The sequence below is a fragment of the Pocillopora verrucosa genome, chromosome 3, assembly GCF_036669915.1.
Source record: "Pocillopora verrucosa isolate sample1 chromosome 3, ASM3666991v2, whole genome shotgun sequence".
Taxonomy (NCBI): domain Eukaryota; kingdom Metazoa; phylum Cnidaria; class Anthozoa; order Scleractinia; family Pocilloporidae; genus Pocillopora; species Pocillopora verrucosa.
The window spans coordinates 22,213,162-22,230,500 of record NC_089314.1 but is presented as its reverse complement, the minus strand read 5'-3'; the positions used below and the strand labels follow the sequence as shown (position 1 = coordinate 22,230,500).

General features: G+C 40.1%; 1 protein-coding gene across 2 annotated transcripts in view; it reads left to right on the top strand.

Moving 5' to 3' along the window:
- LOC131774252 (piezo-type mechanosensitive ion channel component 1) overlaps nt 1–17,115 on the top strand; it is a 31,773-nt gene extending 14,658 nt beyond the window's left edge. For both annotated transcript variants that reach the window (XM_066163744.1, XM_066163743.1), the window contains 25 exons: nt 855–1,056; nt 1,470–1,562; nt 1,818–1,999; nt 2,324–2,545; nt 3,157–3,422; nt 3,774–3,863; nt 4,024–4,100; nt 4,570–4,722; nt 5,098–5,474; nt 6,247–6,747; nt 7,354–7,435; nt 7,588–7,673; nt 8,300–8,346; nt 8,439–8,592; nt 9,450–9,494; nt 9,872–9,930; nt 10,037–10,144; nt 10,532–10,690; nt 10,849–10,996; nt 11,519–11,704; nt 12,221–12,325; nt 13,213–13,379; nt 14,112–14,231; nt 14,583–14,834; nt 15,819–17,115. In XM_066163744.1, the coding sequence (XP_066019841.1) occupies nt 855–1,056; nt 1,470–1,562; nt 1,818–1,999; nt 2,324–2,545; nt 3,157–3,422; nt 3,774–3,863; nt 4,024–4,100; nt 4,570–4,722; nt 5,098–5,474; nt 6,247–6,747; nt 7,354–7,435; nt 7,588–7,673; nt 8,300–8,346; nt 8,439–8,592; nt 9,450–9,494; nt 9,872–9,930; nt 10,037–10,144; nt 10,532–10,690; nt 10,849–10,996; nt 11,519–11,704; nt 12,221–12,325; nt 13,213–13,379; nt 14,112–14,231; nt 14,583–14,834; nt 15,819–16,071 (4,134 nt within the window). In that variant the 3' untranslated portion in view covers nt 16,072–17,115. The remainder of the gene's footprint in view (nt 1–854; nt 1,057–1,469; nt 1,563–1,817; nt 2,000–2,323; nt 2,546–3,156; nt 3,423–3,773; nt 3,864–4,023; nt 4,101–4,569; nt 4,723–5,097; nt 5,475–6,246; nt 6,748–7,353; nt 7,436–7,587; nt 7,674–8,299; nt 8,347–8,438; nt 8,593–9,449; nt 9,495–9,871; nt 9,931–10,036; nt 10,145–10,531; nt 10,691–10,848; nt 10,997–11,518; nt 11,705–12,220; nt 12,326–13,212; nt 13,380–14,111; nt 14,232–14,582; nt 14,835–15,818) is intronic.
- The last annotated feature ends 224 nt before the right edge of the window (nt 17,116–17,339 follow it).

The following is a 17,339-nucleotide window of genomic DNA, read 5'->3' as shown; positions in this document are numbered from 1 at the left end:
TGTTGTAGTTCAATTTTATCCTTGATTCAAATTTTATTTTCCTTTGTTTCAAATCAGTATCATACATTACAATACCCAAAAACAAAAGGAGATAAAATTTGAACCAAGGTTAAAATTGAACCAAAACACATACATACACAAGGTTATTATCGAAGCCCTCTTAGTCAAACACCATGCTACTCCCATACCAAACCTAAGTTAACCAAACTCCGACTTGGAAGTCAATCCCAATTAAAATGGAGTACTCATCTCCAACCGAAAAATAAAAAAATACGACTGTATAAGAATCATAGTTTAAACTAAATCATGGGTTATGTCATATTTAGTTACTACGGTAGTCTGGCGCGTGAGAAGTTCGCCGTATCAGTCAGGTACCCCCTCCACTTTCCGATAACGTGACAACGTCTGCCTAAAAAGCAAAACTACCTTTTTCATCAATTTGGTTATTAAACTGACTGACATAGCCTTTAAACTGGTTCTCAAAACGCTTTACAAGCCAGGGGTGGGAAAGTAAACGAATGAACTGATGCTAACATTTGCACCATATTGTAAAGGCATCGTATCCAGTCGGCGTCGAACGTTAGTTTTTCCCAATTCCTCCACTTCCCCCAACACCTTCACATGCATTGTTTTAGTGGTTGTTGGTGTTCATCCTGCTGATCAAGGAACAATTACTTTGATGTCTGATGCTGTATTTCGCAATTTAGTCACCTGTGCTGTAGCTCGCGTCTTAAAGACTGCGTACTGCTACTCTTCGTCAAGTGATGAGATCCATTGGTTACTCGTCACTGTATCGGATGTTAGGCTGAGTAGAGGTTGTTAGATATGACTGGCTATCCTCTCACCGTTTTCAGGTTTGCTTAGTTATGATCGTAATAAATATGGCTGTCCGTTGTGACATCACGTCAGTGGTATATGCCATTTGGCTAGGGACATTTTTGGTACTGGGCCGACAGAACTGCTCGATAGTGTGGCCTGTTTATGTGGGCTTCTTGGCAGTGCTCCTACCTCTGCAGTATCTCCTGGTGTTGGGATGGCCTCCTGCACTATGTCTGGGTATGAAACATCGTTCTTTTGATCAAAGTTTTAACTTTATCGATGGATTACTTGTATCGGTTTGTAGTGCTGTCCTTTGTCTGTGTAATACCTGTTTTGCGTTTTTACTGGTAACCCTTCAGCTGCTCTCAAAACATTTACCCGGCGGGCTGTATCCATTTTTTAAATCTCTGTTTGGATTTATGTTCATCCAGAGCTGTAGCGTGAGAACTGCAATAAAGCACAATGAACCTGGTAATGGCCTAACTCTTTCAGGATTTCCATGAAGCTCAGTGGCAGGACACCGCAACGCAGAATTTGAATATTTCCGTCAAGATCGCGCTCATTTTGCTTTATTAAGCTGTTGCTGAAGATTTCTCTCCGTGTACATAAACAAGTTTCTAACCATAACCATATTTATCCTCCCGGTGTAGCTTATCCCTGGACCAATGCGTTGAAGCCTAACCTCGTTCACTGGCTGTATTTAACCGATGTGAAGCTCCCACCCGACCCTAAGCTTCTTTTAGGTAAGTCCTGTGACCTCAAATGAACTTTTTTGTCGTGTGTGACGTACCTTGACTGATCTTTCCTGTTACAATATTTTTGTTTTTACTGAGAGTGAGAGGTTTTTTTTTATTGCAACTGATGCTACTCCTTTGAGGTTGACTGTCAGGTGGTTTCTATGCTTGGTAGCAAATGTCACGTGTTGTGACGCGAGGGACTTTTAAGTTTTCCTTGATTCTAATTGAGTGACTCTTGACTGATAATGGTTTTCTTTTTAGGTGATTTCTTCCAACTGCTATTCGCCTGTTGTCAAGAAAACGTGTTCTCTATGGAGCGTTTTAAACGATCAACTGAGCAAGCTTCTTCGGGTTCAGCTTTTAATTCCAACAGACGAGGAAGCCGCGGAAAAACTGTTACTCCTGACTTCATGTGGAATATAACTTGGCTTGACTTCGTTAAGGTAGACTTTGTAAACATCGGCGAAAATCAACAATTGACGTTCTCCTTCGTCACGAACAGTGTATTACGCTCTATCAGTCAAAGGAATACCACTATTTTCCGAGTCTTTGGTAACTCTTCGTATTTTATTTTCATACAGTGACTGACAGACAACATCAGTAGGAACGTTCTCCGTCCCACTTTTAGTTGTAAGAGACATTAATAATTCACCCGTCCTACCCTTACCCCTCCCCCTTCGGCACATTTGGCAGCCCAACGCAAGACATTACTTCTATCAAACCACGCCTCTCTCTACAGAAAGTAACTGGTAACTTTATCGTTGCAGGTGTTCGTATTTCAACACATGTACTGGGTGACTTTAGCCGTAGTATACATCACTGTTCAAAGCACCATTAGCATCTTCAATTTTGGTTTTATTTTGTGGTGTTTCTTCTTCTTGTGGCACGGCCAAGCGCTCTACCTTCAGCCGAGGACAAGACTATTCAGACTTTGGAAAATCTTCATAGGATACAATTATTTCACGCTTTTGGCTAAAGTTTGTTTACAGGTAAAAGACACTCATTTTATTTATGGAAAATTTACTTAAAGCACTGAATGCAAACATTGTAATACGTTTTGAATGTTTTCCTAGATTTTATGATCGTGAGAAGTACATACCCGAGAAACACATTTTCGCCTCCTTCGTCACAAGGGTCAAGGATAAAATTTTGCTCTCTGTGAATTTTTCTCTTCCTACCCCTGCACAATTTGAAGTATTGCTCGTTTGTGAACACTCTTAGGTCACCAAAATTTTCGTTATAGTATTTCCAACATTAAGAGGAGTAATGGGGATGACGCGACCTGTATGGTCGGTTTACGGTCGGTTTGGTAATCACAAAAATAACGAACTGATCATCGGGGGTGAAGAGTAACGAAGGAAATTCAGGCTACGACAACACGGTTTTCCGTAAACCCCATCGACGTCTGAATACTCCTTCTACAGTTTGAAATTGTGGGTCATGTTTGAGGATCCGTTCGTATTTTTTGTTTGTTTTGTCTCGCTTTATTTGTTACCTTTTTATTGCAGTTATTATATGCTGTTTTCAGCGAATTTTTCAGCAGACTGTGATCCAAGATTAACTACATCTTAACCTCTCGTGTCCTTATGATTTCTTTCAGCTTGTGTCTTGTGTGTATGTAGAATATGTGAAAAAGCACACCGGCTGCTGGGCGTTACAGTTATTGAGCTTGTACTGTTTGAGAGAAGGTGGATACAAGAATAACGTAGAAACCAAGAATGATCCTTGTGTGGCTCCTGATGACACGGGACTTGCTATGGACTGCGCGTGCTTCACGTTCCTTGTCATACAGTATCGTGTATTCACATCAGATTATTTCAAGCACGTGGTGCGTGATCACAGAGAGCAGTCAGACATGTCCAGCAGGTCAGGAACGGCTAAAAATTCATGTCTCTTGCACTTCTAGAAGGGAGAGAACAGTTATGGCAGCAGCGAGAGTGCTCACATCTTCTTAGTGATACGGTCACAGGGATCTGCGTTGCGAACCCAGCCTTAAATTTCTACTTTTTCAATGAAACTCTCCTCCCTCCCTTTCAACCCTCCCTAAAAAGCATTACTCCAATTTCGATTTCTTTATGGATGCTCATCAATTCTTATACGATTTTACTCACAGTTAATGTAGATTTTTGAAATTTATATTTGTATTACAATACTAGGTAAATCTGAAGTCTCTGTTGTTGTGAATTGAAGTTATGGATGTATGTTTGTTTTCCTTAGGGGTGCTGAGTTAGTCAATGAACATGTTCGTGCCCAGTTAGATGCCGTGAGACGAGAAGACAAAGGGAAGATGGATAGAATCAGGAAATCGTAAGTTGAACGCTTGATAACCCGCTCCTGCCACATCGAGGTGTTACCCAGAATATTAGATGCCGCACTGTGAAAGGGCTAACTATTCACTGTGCATTTCAGCTTGGTGCCCCGTTATAACTGACAATATTTTAATTTTGCTGTAACTTTTTTGTTTCAGGCTTCACAAGCTGAAACAGAAACTGGCCAAGTTGCACCCGGCAGGAATGCAGTACGAACCCCAGTCACACTATGAAGGTAGCACTGTCTGTAATGCCACCGTTAGCTTTTCGCTCTTGGAAAACCTTTTGCTAGAGACTTAACGTACTCAGTGTCTTCTTCACGCGGTTTTCAAATCAAAAGAAATTTGTACAATTTTACGCCAACCGCTGAAAGCTCAAAGCTACCAACCAATCGACGTTTTGATTTAATGCAGGGTCGTTTGTCTCTTTGTGAACCATTGCATCCGTTACAATCCGGCGTCGCACTTGGTTATAATTACCTCCGCCGGCAACCTGTTTTGAAGTATTTTACACGTAAATAAAATTGGCTCTGCATTGCTACTTGGTATAGATATGACATGGATCATTAATTTGGCTTGGTGTATATTTGCTCCATCATACACAAGCTTTTTTTAATTATATTTTATTTTTTTTGGCTTCTTTTTCTTCGTATTTGGCTTATAGTGCTTGACATGTCTCGCTCTCGTTTCTCTCATCTTTTGCAGCAATTTACTCCGGCGATTACAAGTGGTTTGAAAGTGAATCAGAAGCAGAGTCCGAGGGTGAATCAGCGACGGGGAGTCCAACACATGACAGGAGTCACAGTCCCACTGAGGCAGAAAGAGGGCGAGGTGTAGCTGAGGAGACTGGAGACAAGGGTATGTCTCTTGTTTATTGAAAAAGGGAAAAGAAGGAAGGTTAAAGAAGGAAGAGAGAAGAAAAGTGACGAGAAAAAAAGCGTACTTTTCCGAAACGTCGAGATTTAAAATCAATTTCAACCCTGAAAAAATTACGAAGTTCAAGAAAGCAAGTTATGACATTATTAATGAGGTGTGAAAAACTTTCGAGATTTGGTTACATTTAGCCCAACACACGGCAATGACCATCTCTTTGATGAGGCCTCTTCATTAATCAGACCGCCTTTTAGTATTCCACATCAATTTTAGCTCAAGTGGTCACCCTGCCCTGTAACTAGGAACTTTTGGGGGGAATTTTCTTGCTTCCTCATTTTGCTAAAATAATTTTGATCACAGAGAAACCGAGCGAAGTTCCAGTAGAGGCCACAGGAGGGGCAGCCTGGGGTCGGAAGAGCTCTAGCAGTTCAATTGGCAATGAAGATGAATTCGTAGAAGTTTTCGTCCCGGAAGCAAGTAGCGATGACGGCCAGGCGGATGGGTTTGTCAACAAAATTAAAAAATGGTGGAGCTGGTTGTATTACTATATCGCTATATCTGTGGATAAAGTCATCGACTTATTAAATGACATCTCCAAAGACTACAGAGAGATCGCCGGTCAGCTTAAGAGAGAACAAAAAGAGAAGAGACATGAGAAGCTACGTCGTGCTAAGCTTGGTTACGGTGGTGCTCGCATTCGGCTCGGTGAAGCTTCGGATCCCGAAGCAGATACGAAGGTGCGCGTGAGAATACTTTTTCTCTTTCATATTGTAACTTACATTCAACCCTTTACGCCCAAATATCAGTATGCATATTCTCCATACTTATCTCCATACATTTCCAGAAGTGCTGGAAAGGAGAATTTGTTGATCATTTCCTTTATTCTTGTGACCTTAAATGTGTGATTCAGGGGTGATATTGTGACAAAAAAAATAGATGCTAGTCTCTGTTAGGGGCCAAAGGGTTAGCAAGATGGATTTTAATTTTACTAGAAACATGGTGTTAAGATTTCAGCCGCCTTCTAAGTCTCCCAGTCTATCGAGTGTTCGTAAGCAGAGAGTAATGCTCTGTAGCTGAGAGCTATGGCAGGCGGCTATATCTCACCTTTTTCGTGGTAAACATCCTCGAAGTCCAGGAGCACGTTAAGGATAGTCATTAAATATGCAGTTAGAAAGAGCACGAAAGTCGTGTGCCTTTTTACATATACATATATACATATACATATATATATAAACATACATATACTGCAAATAACTGAAGGAGGTCTTTGACCGAAACGTTTTTATTAAATTTTTTATCTTTTTTAAGTCAGAAGTTGTCCATCCTTGCATTTTTTTAACTCTTTACGTTCGTGTTTGCTGTGAGGTTTGGACTGCGAATCTTTATTGATCCTCCTGGCGCGGTGCGCCTTTGTTGGCCTGAGAGTTCTAGTAACAATTTTTACATATATATGCTATACTCAGCCTCACCTTCAAGTAGTAATTTTACAAGTAGTTTTTTAACACACAGAGTATGACGTCACGCTTTACTATGGAGGACGAGGACGCATGGTCTGCCTCAAACTTGGATTTTGAGGATATTGACGGAAGTGCAAGCTGGCGTAAATCCAACATGCGTATCTCTCGTCTAACAATAGCTTTCATTTACGCGCTTTTGGCAAACACTGACATCCTGTGTTACATGCTGATGATTTTAAACCACATGGTGTACGCCAGCATCTTATCGATGCCTCTTCCTTTCTTGGTATTCCTGTGGGGTATGCTGTCCATTCCCAGGCCGACCAAGATCTTTTGGATCACTGTGATGACGTACACACAAGTCGTAATTGTTTTGAAGTATCTGTTCAAGTTTCAGTTTATCGACATTACTGATTGTAATCCATCAGACGGATTGGAGAAGAACAGTCCGTTGTGTACACCGAGAATTATTGGTATTGAACGGGTTGGACACACGTCTGCCTATGATCTGCTGTTGCTTTTGGTGCTGTTCTTTCACAGATATTCCTTGAAGGTAACATTCTCTTTAAGTAGTAATGATCTTTGTTGAGGATGCCAACGTTACAAGATATGGTTTACATAAGGGTCCTAAAATTTAGAAACTAAAAGGAAAAAAAAGCCAAGAAGCAAACAAATAAAAGTAGAAGCACCAGGGAAATGTCGTAAATATAATACAATTTTAATATAATTTTAGACAGACCACGCTTAAATGCATTAAGGGACTCTGCTTTCCTTCTTTGGTTCCCTAGTGGACCAGTAAAACTCCCGCTCAGTTAAGAATTGGCTCGTGCGTCTCTGTGCGTTCATCGAGGTATGAAGCACGGGGGAAGTTTGAAGGGCACGAAAGATGTGTAAGGATTTCTGGAGGCGCAACATCATCAGTATCCAAATTGGAAATATGAAGCACGCTTGTGTGATTAAATTTGAATTTGCTAGTTAAGAAACGGATGGATTACAAAAAGACTATAAAATAACTGTGCTGTTAAACCATCGAACTGATCAAATATGGGTGAAAGGTGTAACCACCAAATATCAAAATACATGGGAGTCCAATACACAACCGTTTGCAATATGTTCCCCACATTGCATTTTTTTTGTATCTTTGTATGTTCGACTTTAGGTTCACGGTTTGTGGAGAGACCACGCGAATCGAGAAGACGGTGAGGATACTGATGAACCACCAATGTCACCCATATCACCAGGTACATCCAGTATTTACAGCTAGTGGGTTTGTGACAGTTTTGAGTGATATAGCCGCTAAAATGAGAAGCGAGGCTTCCAGAGCGCCGACGTTTTGCAGCTGGAAGTTTGAAGTGCATGGATAATTGTAATTTTTTTTATCATCTTTTCCTAGGTCCTTTTAGTAAAGTAAATTCTGGCTCTATAGTGCTGGACAGATCGTCTTCCATCGAGAGCAGCATATCAACTCAGCAATCGCAGGTTAGTCTAAATGTTCGCTTATATATTGTTCGCCTGCGCAAGAAATCTGGCAAATTAACACCGAACCAAGCTGTTACGAAGGTGGTGCGTATTCCTTGCCGTCAGTCACTACTGTTTATGGAAGATCTCGGTGCTGACTGTGTTGTAGCTCTCATGATTTTAGCCTTATAGCTAACACGTAAGGGAGGGAAACGTTTTGAAACCAACCGTCTTCATAGAGAGATTCTCGCGATCAAAAGAAGTTTTTACCGTAATTTCTTCTTTTGATATTTTAGACAAACCGGCATGTGCCTATAGGTTCACAAGCTGACTTCTTCTTCCTTTATACATCAGCATAGAAAACTTGATAGCGTCCTTTGTCGATAAACATTTGCTGAAGTTGGTTTCCCTTGAATCATGCACCCTTTCCTTGGAAAGTGTGCACGGAAGTTCGCATACATAAGCAGATCTCGTCCTGGACAAGGTTTTTTCAGGGCAGATTTCCATGTCCAAAAGCGACCGTTTTAGGTGGTAGACATGAAGGCTCCTCAATGAAAAACATTTAATTTTCTACCATCTGCTCTGCCAAGAAACCATTTCAAAGTAAAACGTAAAATAAGTAAAAAAATTCAAATGTTTCTTTTTAGACAACCAATGCGACGGATGGTGAAGAGAGAAATAGCAAGCAAGAATGGTAAATAACATTCCTTGCGCATTTTAACAGCATGCAGTTCAATCAATGCATTTCCTCTGAACATACATTTTTCAATTTTGTTCTTTCCTCAGCGGATTGTGCCATCCAGTGGCTACGTTTTTGCGTCGTATTTATGATCCTGAAGTTGGTTCTGGTGCTGTGGATGTTTATGCTATGATGTTCGCGTGTCAGTTTATCATCTTCATCATAATTGTGTTCAGTTGGTCGGCTTTTTCCTCTTCAGAGGTAAGGAATCTCTCAGTTTTAATGTAAGTAAACGGTATAAATGTCAGTGGGGACTAGAAGGTTTACCAATGGACTATCAGAATAGTCGGTAAAGTGGAACATTTCAATACCTCTTGATTAGACAGACTTCGGAAGCAGATGGCATGATAGTTTCCAGTGAGGCCGTAACTACTGTAACCATTAGAAAAGAATGAAAGCTCCGAGTTTTCATAGTTTCACGGCATCATCAGGGAAGTGGAACAAGTGTTTAGAGGGACTGAAATTGGCTGTTTTCGAGATTAACCCCTCAAAGGGACTACTTGTCGTAGAAGAACCAGTTGCATTTTGATATGGAAATTTGCAGCTAATTGTACATGTCAGCGGCTATCGATTTCAATTTACAACAACGCTAAAACATGCCATTGAACTGACATGCATTTTAACACTATTGCGACGAGTAGCAGTATGAATCACCGTAGTTACCTAGAGGTTACTGCTTATGGATGTTTTAAGAGTTCCAATAATATCCCTGGAATTGCCCGTGTCAGCCTACAGGGATGTGTAATATTTAGTTAAATGAGACTTTAGTGCCTTCAAACGTGCATTTTCTGCCAATCCACGTAACTTAACACCCGCCAAGTATGTCTCTCCTATCGACTGAAAATGGAACGCCTTTTAGTACAAGATGATCTTTTCACTAGTTGCAATGTAGTGTTACCCTTTAGAACAAAAGGTGATATATTAATTGGAGTTAAAACTCGCGTAGTAGTCTTAAGACTTAAACGAGAATTCAGGAGAAATAAATATATGAGTTAATTGTGCTTAATGTATTTTTGTTCATTATTCCTCTCTCTAAGTTTCTTCTCTTTTGTATGTAGACGAAACCGCAAGCGCAATTTATGCAGATAATTGAGCAAAATGTGGTAAGTTGTGTTTTCTTCAAGTGTTATTTGAGCAGGAGCCAAAATCCCCCTTACAAATGTGGATGAATTTGAAAAAGGGTTTTTCATCTTATTCCTCTCAATAATATGGATAAATTGGCTTTCTAGTCCTCGACGACTGGTATAGGTAGAGCATGCGTATTGCATGGTTCAAAAGAGGACTGTTAGAATCACTACTTGGTCATTTGACGTCATCTGTTTGATCGTCATCTCCATACCACTCAATCTAGCCCGCGCTTTTCAATTTCTCCTCTTTGGAGACTGTTTTCGATGCCATCTGTGGATTGTAGGTCAGGCTTGGTAGAAAGATATGTGTTTCAGACTTAATCTAATTGACATTTCGCCTAATTTTTTTGTAGGTGCCGAAAACCTTTCTTTACATGTTGTTATCGCAGTTTTTTCTCATCGTCATCGACAGGTAAATATGATTTCCTTGGCTAAAAGTGCATGTGTGACTCTTGGATATTGTTATTGTTGCAAGTGATATGATTATTTTAAAACACTTCGTTATTTTTTCCTTACAGATATTTGTATTTAAGGAAGTTTGTGATTGCAAAGCTGATTTACAATGTTTTCTTGGTGATTTCATTCCACTTGTTCATGTTTTTTATCGTGCCGCTCGTTACGCAAAGGTATGTAAAGGAAAGAAAAAAAAACGTTTCTCGACGACGGAACGCAGTACATTACGTCTCTCTTACTGCACACAGATCAGTTTCGACATTGTTGCTCTTAGCAGTGTGCTTAGTACTTGTCAAATGCAAACCTTATACATCACCTGCAGTTTAGTTTGCCAGCGACTCTCAGGGAGCTCAGTTCGAACATACTGCGAACATAGAGATGTTCAGATCCGAACATACTGCGCTTTAAATCCTTACATATACACTTAGATTTATTATTGCCCTAGCTTTGGTGCCGAATTTTTTTTGTTGTTCTTGGTTGATTGCCATTCTTAAAGGTGGCAGTTTGAGAAAATCATGAAGGAATATTTGTACGGAATATGCTTTTTGTCGTCACTCTAGGCCTTTTATCAAGAACATTCCCGCAATCTTCATGTACATCTTCATGTGTATGTACTTCGGTCTGTCCGCCTATCAAGTGCGTTGCGGTTACCCGACCAGGATTCTGGGTAATTTTTTGACAAAGAGCTATACCTTGACCAGTGGAATTCTATTCCAGGGGTAAGTCCGTTTGAGATTGAAAAGATGATCTCTAACGTCGAAATTTCTCCCTCAATTCACCACTTGAAATGAGCTTTAATTTCATTTTCAATTTCCTTGATCTGCCACGAAATTATTTTCAAGATTAGATTTGTCTCCATCATCTGTTATGTTACTAGTTTCCAGGCCATTCCCTTCCTTCTTGAGTTGCGCAGTGTGTTGGACTGGGTTTGTACGGATACCACGCTGACCTTGTATCACTGGCTCAAGATGGAGGATATTTATGCTAACATTTATGTCTTGAAGTGTTACAGAGAATCCGAGAAGGTGAGATCAGTTTTGCCAGCGGTAGTCCACTGGAGTTATTGAATGAATGGTTCAGTCGTTTAGAGCCGGTAGAAAAGAAATGGCGGCTATCCGCTTTTGTCCCCTTGTCCATCATGTTAAAATAAAAAAAGTTGTGTGCTTTTGCGTTACCCAAAACGTCTCAAGAACTGATATCAAGTGGCGGCTGGGAAAAGTGTGGTTGGGGTGGAACGCGTTGTTTTCCTGAGTTTAAACGGGATATTTACAGCAAAGGCAAGCGGTAAAAATTTTGCTTGATTTTAAACCTGATGAAGTATTGCAAAAGTCTCTTATTGATGGTCGATGTGATCGGTCTATGCGTAAAATGAAAACGGTAGATCAAAGATGGCGAGAAGTTCAAATTTTGCTGTTGACACTTGCCGCAAACGTCACGCGTAACCTCTCTCAATTTACTGTGACTTACGCCGAGAAGGTAATTTTGGCCACGGCTATGGTGAAGTAAACTTGATTCACAGGTTAATCCATTTTTTCTTTGGTGTCTAGACATGGTTTCAAGCCAGGGGCCAAAAGTATTGGACTATTAGCAAATGGGGCCTAGGCGGACTCCTGGTGGCTCTCCTGGTGATCGTGATATGGTTTCCTCTTTTGTTTATGTCCTACATCAATTCTGTATATACAAGTAACTTGCCACAGGACGCAACGTTCACACTGTCTATCGGAGGATACCAGGTCTGTGCATACTTAGTTGTATGTTTACTTCTGGCAGTTAAACCTTAATTCTCAGGAGTAACCTTAAATTAATTCCCAGTGTGAGATCGATTCATTTAAGCTAACGGACTCTGCTAAATAAAGGGGGTAAGTTTTTGGAGAAACTGTGGGGCTACGTCGGTGGGAGAGTATAACAGGGTAATTTAGTAGTATCAACACTGAGTTGATACTACTTCTTCTCCTGTGTGGAAAGTATGAGGCCTGGAGGCAAGCGCACCGGCGAGAGGTCTTTATCTGCATCTGGACCCAGACCCCTTGCAGATCTCTCTCTCCGGCTCGCTTTGCTCCAGGCCTCCAACTTTCTCGCGGGAGAGGAAACACTCGTGCGGCGGCGGAAGTAATAAGAGCCTTCTGTTGGGTTAAGTGAAGAGCTGATCTCCACGTGAAAGAGCATTTCATGCCCAGATCAAGTTCATAATGCGAGTCACGGCTCAGTACTTCATTAAACGTTTTTATGTTTATCTTCCCTCTCCACAGCCATTATTCAAAGTCAGCGCGCAAGAGAAATCTTTGAACGTGTTGTCTGACATGGAAATCGACAAGATAAAAAAAGAACGTCCAGGAGGATATTCAGAAACTGAGGTGCTCACATGACTTGGCCCTAAAGTAATTTCTGGAAACCCCCAAAAAATCTCGTTTCGCCCATTAAAATTAATGTTATTGACCGTCAAATCAAAGTGGTCTCTCCATTCAACTTTTTACCTTTTCTTAAATTGTAACAAGCTACGACAGTTAAAATGTTTGTTCACCAAGCCCCCTTCAATTGCGAAAGATAATCATTTCGTTGTATTGTGGACTCATATTCTCTGAGAGTAGGTGTGGAAGCTGTTTACTTTATGACTCGAACCGTGTGATTTATGAAGTGCTATAAAAGTTATTACTGTGTAATTAATGGAGCCTGCAAACACCCTAGGGTTAGATCAGTCATTTCGAGAGGTTTGGTTTCTCTAACCAAAAGGATTTTTGATAAGCAACCGTGATGAGAATGTCGATAAGAAAATTTGTTTAATCTTCTCGTAGGTCCATTTAGCGTTGTATGCACCTACAACCAGTTGCAAAAGACAATTTTTCACCTTGTGACCCAACGTAATGTATTCCCCCACTCCCCTATTTTCAATGTTGGTAGCTAAGCAGTATCATGTACAATACTTCGATCAAAAACTTTGAATCGAGAAAGGGGGAGAGCTTGTATTTTTTTGCACTTAATTTCTCTTGGGTTATCTGATAAAGTTGTTGAACACGCTTTTTGCTCAAGGTATTTCATTATTTTGCAACTGGCTGTAGCTTGCGCTTCGAGCCATTCGAGTGAACACGGCGCTTTATGAAAACACGAATACGTCATATTCTTCTAAATGGCTATGTAGGGACGCTTTTGATTGGATTTGTCAAGGTGGTCGAGGAATGTAAAATATCATCCTTCTGCATATCAAACTTTTTTTGTTGACTTTAACCACAAGTTTCTCTCATAGTTGGAGACATTCTTCCAAAGTTTTAAAGGGAGAGGTACAGTGGTTCAGGTGAAGATTGTTGGTAATTCTAGCTCCATCTGGACCATCAGTCCACCATCACGTGACCTAATGACTAAGTACCTTGCCGACAACAACGTTACAATGCGCTTCAGTTATGAGTTTACAAGGTGAGAGTTGGGCTACCTGTGATCGTTTGCACGGCTTCCCTTATCCTGCAAGGTTTTCGTGCTTTCTGTTTTACAAGCGGCGAGGCCACTAGTAACCAACCGGTTAGCGAGATGGCTCGTTTGTCCGCATTTCTTTGCCGTTCGTATTACATGTTCTCGTCAACGAGAACCTGCTGTTACAGTAGACAATTAATCCCATTTCATCCATTACCCCGCTATCACACATTTTTTAATTGACCTTGTCTCCATCATTTTCTCCTCCTCAATGTATTCCTGATCCACAAACTCCTATTTCCACATTCCCCCTAATCTACTTCTCCGGAAAAAGTGGTTGAAAATTATCGAAAATATTAAAATACATTTTATAAAGGAAATCATACCAGCCCCTAAGTAAGTACATTTCAATTGGCAATCTTTTAAATGTTTCGTTTTTTCAAGTGTCGATGTAGCTGAGGAACTGTTATTTAAAATTGCTTAAAATTCAGTAATCAGTATGAAAGAATGTGTTGGTTATCCCGTAACTTGTGGAAATGTCAGTACGCATGAACGATTTCAGATTGTCATCTCCTCGATTAAAGAATCTTCCTTCACACTACTTGTGCCGTTTTCGCTCCCGCTCTGCAGAATAGAACCCGTGAAGTTTTTAATATCAATCGCAATTTGAGAGAGAATATGGTATATTCATCTTACTCTCATTAAACCTGCTTATTCATTCTGCTCATTTGTCATTAGAGAGCCTAAAACGGCCCTTGCACAGGAGACCATATCCGGTGTGACCCAGGTCCTCCTCGACAATTCCACTAAAAGTCAACTGGCTGCTATGTTAGAAGGGAACTCAACCAAAGATGACGTGTAAGGAAACCTGCTTTATATTGTTGTTAAATATCCTTACGTGGAAATTTTTAGGTAACTGTTTTTTTTTAATCTTCTTTTTCCTATTTTACAGTTTCAACGTGAATTGATACATCTGTGAACTTGAAATAAAAGGAAAGATTGAGGATATTCTGCACAGAGAATAAAGCTAAATAACACCATAACCAAAAAGTTACGAGTTAATTCCTGCTCAGATTCAAATAGGCTTTTGACTTTTCCGAGGCTCTTATGTTATCTTTCAATGTTTTCGAGTTCCTCACACCTTGCCATCCACAACTCTCCTGATCATTCTTATCATTTTGTGAGTTAATTTTCATATTCGATTTCAAGGTTGATTAAGGACTTGTTCCCAAGCTTCGTACGCGTCCCAGCTAGTGGCTCGGTCACTGCAGTCTTAAATAACGACGGAGCCAACTTTGTGACGTGCCGTCTGCGCATGCGATCAAAGAGCGTGTTTGATTGGTGGGAACTGACACAGAAGAGTCCCACTCCACTTTTTGGTGCCAAGGACAATGTACTGGAAATGATCACATTTAATGACTTAGTACCGCCGCTGCACTTCTCTTTCTTCACTAGCACTGGGTAGGATGTTTAAATCATTGTGTTTACCCTTCCACTTCCAAGATTTTTATTGCAATTTTCCGCATGTACTGGAAATGATCACATTCAATGACTTAGTACCGCCGCTGCACTTCTCTTTCTTCACTAGCACTGGGTAGGATGTTTAAATCATTGTGTGTACCCTTCAACTTCCAAGATTTTTATTGCAATTTTCCGCTCTGTCTACCATACAGTCCACAAGATACATAGTTTATTGAATAATGAACAAATACATGAAAAAACTACGAGCGTCTGATTGGGTGAAAACGACTCCATTTTCATGTTGCACGAATAAAAGTTGCAACACGAGTGCCAATTACAAATAGCGCGCTCGCGCGCTGCCAAAATTTCGTCCGTCTTTACTTTCTGTTGTGCGTTTTTCATGTAAATTATTAACAAGTAACAACATGATTTCCCGTGCAATTTGGTGTAAATAAGCACTTGTAAATTTTTTAAAGACTACACATTGCACTCGCCCTCCAGGCTCGTGCAATTTTGTTGTCTTTTTACTCATACAAATTAAATGAAGGGGTGGGGGTGGGGGTGGGGGGTGGATTTGTATCATTATTTTCTATAGACTGCTAGTTTAAAGAAAAAACATAAGCCTGTTGGTATGGTAAAGTGTGTCATGTAAGATCAAGCACTTTGTCGCCAATATATTGACTCTTGATTGAGACGACTGTTAATTGAAAAAGTCATAGCGCCTCAGTTTGTTTGGGAGCAGGGAACCACGATGGTGCATTAGAGGGTGCCTCGCCTCCCACCTCTGTAGCCTTGGTACGACTCCCGACATTACATGCGGGTTGAGTTTGTTGTTAATTTTTCTCTGGATTCTGCGGTTTTTGTCTATCCACGAAAATCAACTTGACCTGGAAACTTTGGGCAAGGAGCCATCCCGTGGATGTGCCACTGCTGAATTATTACGGATTTTTATTTCATTTTGGTTTTTTCGATGATCTCTTTCAGGATAATCGGACTTTATGTGGGTTTCGTTTGGTTGGTTGGCAAGTTTGTCCGTCTGTTTTTCACTTCCATATCCTACCGTATCATGTTTGACGAGATGCCAAACGTTGATAAGGTTCTCAAATTGTGCCTGGATATCTTCATGGTGCGAGAGAGCAAGGAACTCAAGTTAGAAGAAGATTTGTTTGCCAAGCTCATGTTTCTGTACCGGTCACCGCAGACACTCATAAAATGGACGAAATACAAACGGAATTAGTGACATGTACGGAAGAAAAAGATTAGAAAAGAAGGCGTACCTTTTGTTGAATTGATATTCACTTTGGAAACGATTTGACTGAGGTGCGCCTTCGAACGTCTTGCACAATCGTAGTCGTCGTACTATTTCCATTCTTTCTTTTGTCTGTTTATGTGGTTTTTACTCGCCTTTTACATGACTGACACACACAACTCAAGCATGTGTTATTTGATTTGTTGGTAAGGGTACCATTTAAAGTGCTTTTCCTTTGTTTAAGTTCGTAAAGGAAAAACTTTGAAAGAGAAATGTGGGTATAGCTTTGTATGCTAGTTAGAGCATCTTATTCATGCCGGCAAGCAGGCGGTTCAGTAGATTGATTGAGTCTGCGAAATACTACTGATGAGAATGAAAACTGAAATGAAGAAGTAATGATAAAGTATAATATAATTAATTGGATGCTTTCCGACGACTGTAAGGTTGTTAAATGTTTCCTATTATTCAAAGTTGAAAATCATAATGGGGAATTTGCAAATTTATTTTTCCTTAAAAGGGAGAAACAAGATGACAAAATATTTCATGAAGAATATTCAAATTGCTACTTGCTTTCCAGCAAGTACAGAATAATTGCATGTTTATATATGAAATAACAGTAAAAGATATTTATCGTAATCAGAGACAAAACTTGATATTTATTGAAGATCCCTTTCCAGAATTGCTGAAATTCACAAAGATTTTGTACGCATAATCCACCAGGCTATTTTGGAAAGTCAACCAAAGGCAATTGTGCCCTTTTCTAGCTACTGATGCGTTTTGAAATTAGAATACATTGTGTGACAATAAATCTTCTCTGTGAATCCCTACGTAATATATAGAATTTTTTAACTAACGGCCATTGTGTTCCCTTAGACTGAAAATTCAACCGCAATTTACAGTAATATTTTTTTATTCGGGAAGCAATATGATGAAAGTGACTACTACCATGATAAATCGGGGAGTAATTTGAGCTATACTACTGGAATTGTACTTAATACCTCTCTACTTTTTAATAAAACTGTTCAATTGGTATTTCGTGTGTGATTTTTTGACTCACTATCTATATGCAGGCAGTTTGAAGGAAACTCAATGGCAGTTGGAGTTGGAGGGGAAGGAAGACCAGAAGTAATCCCGAAACTTTCGTCACACTCTGTTGCTGACCAAAAGTATAAAAGCCGCGTTAAGACTTGCACGCGCCGTTTCGTTGAAATGATGGAAGCTGATGAACGAGATCTGTCATATATTTCGTCCCAGTT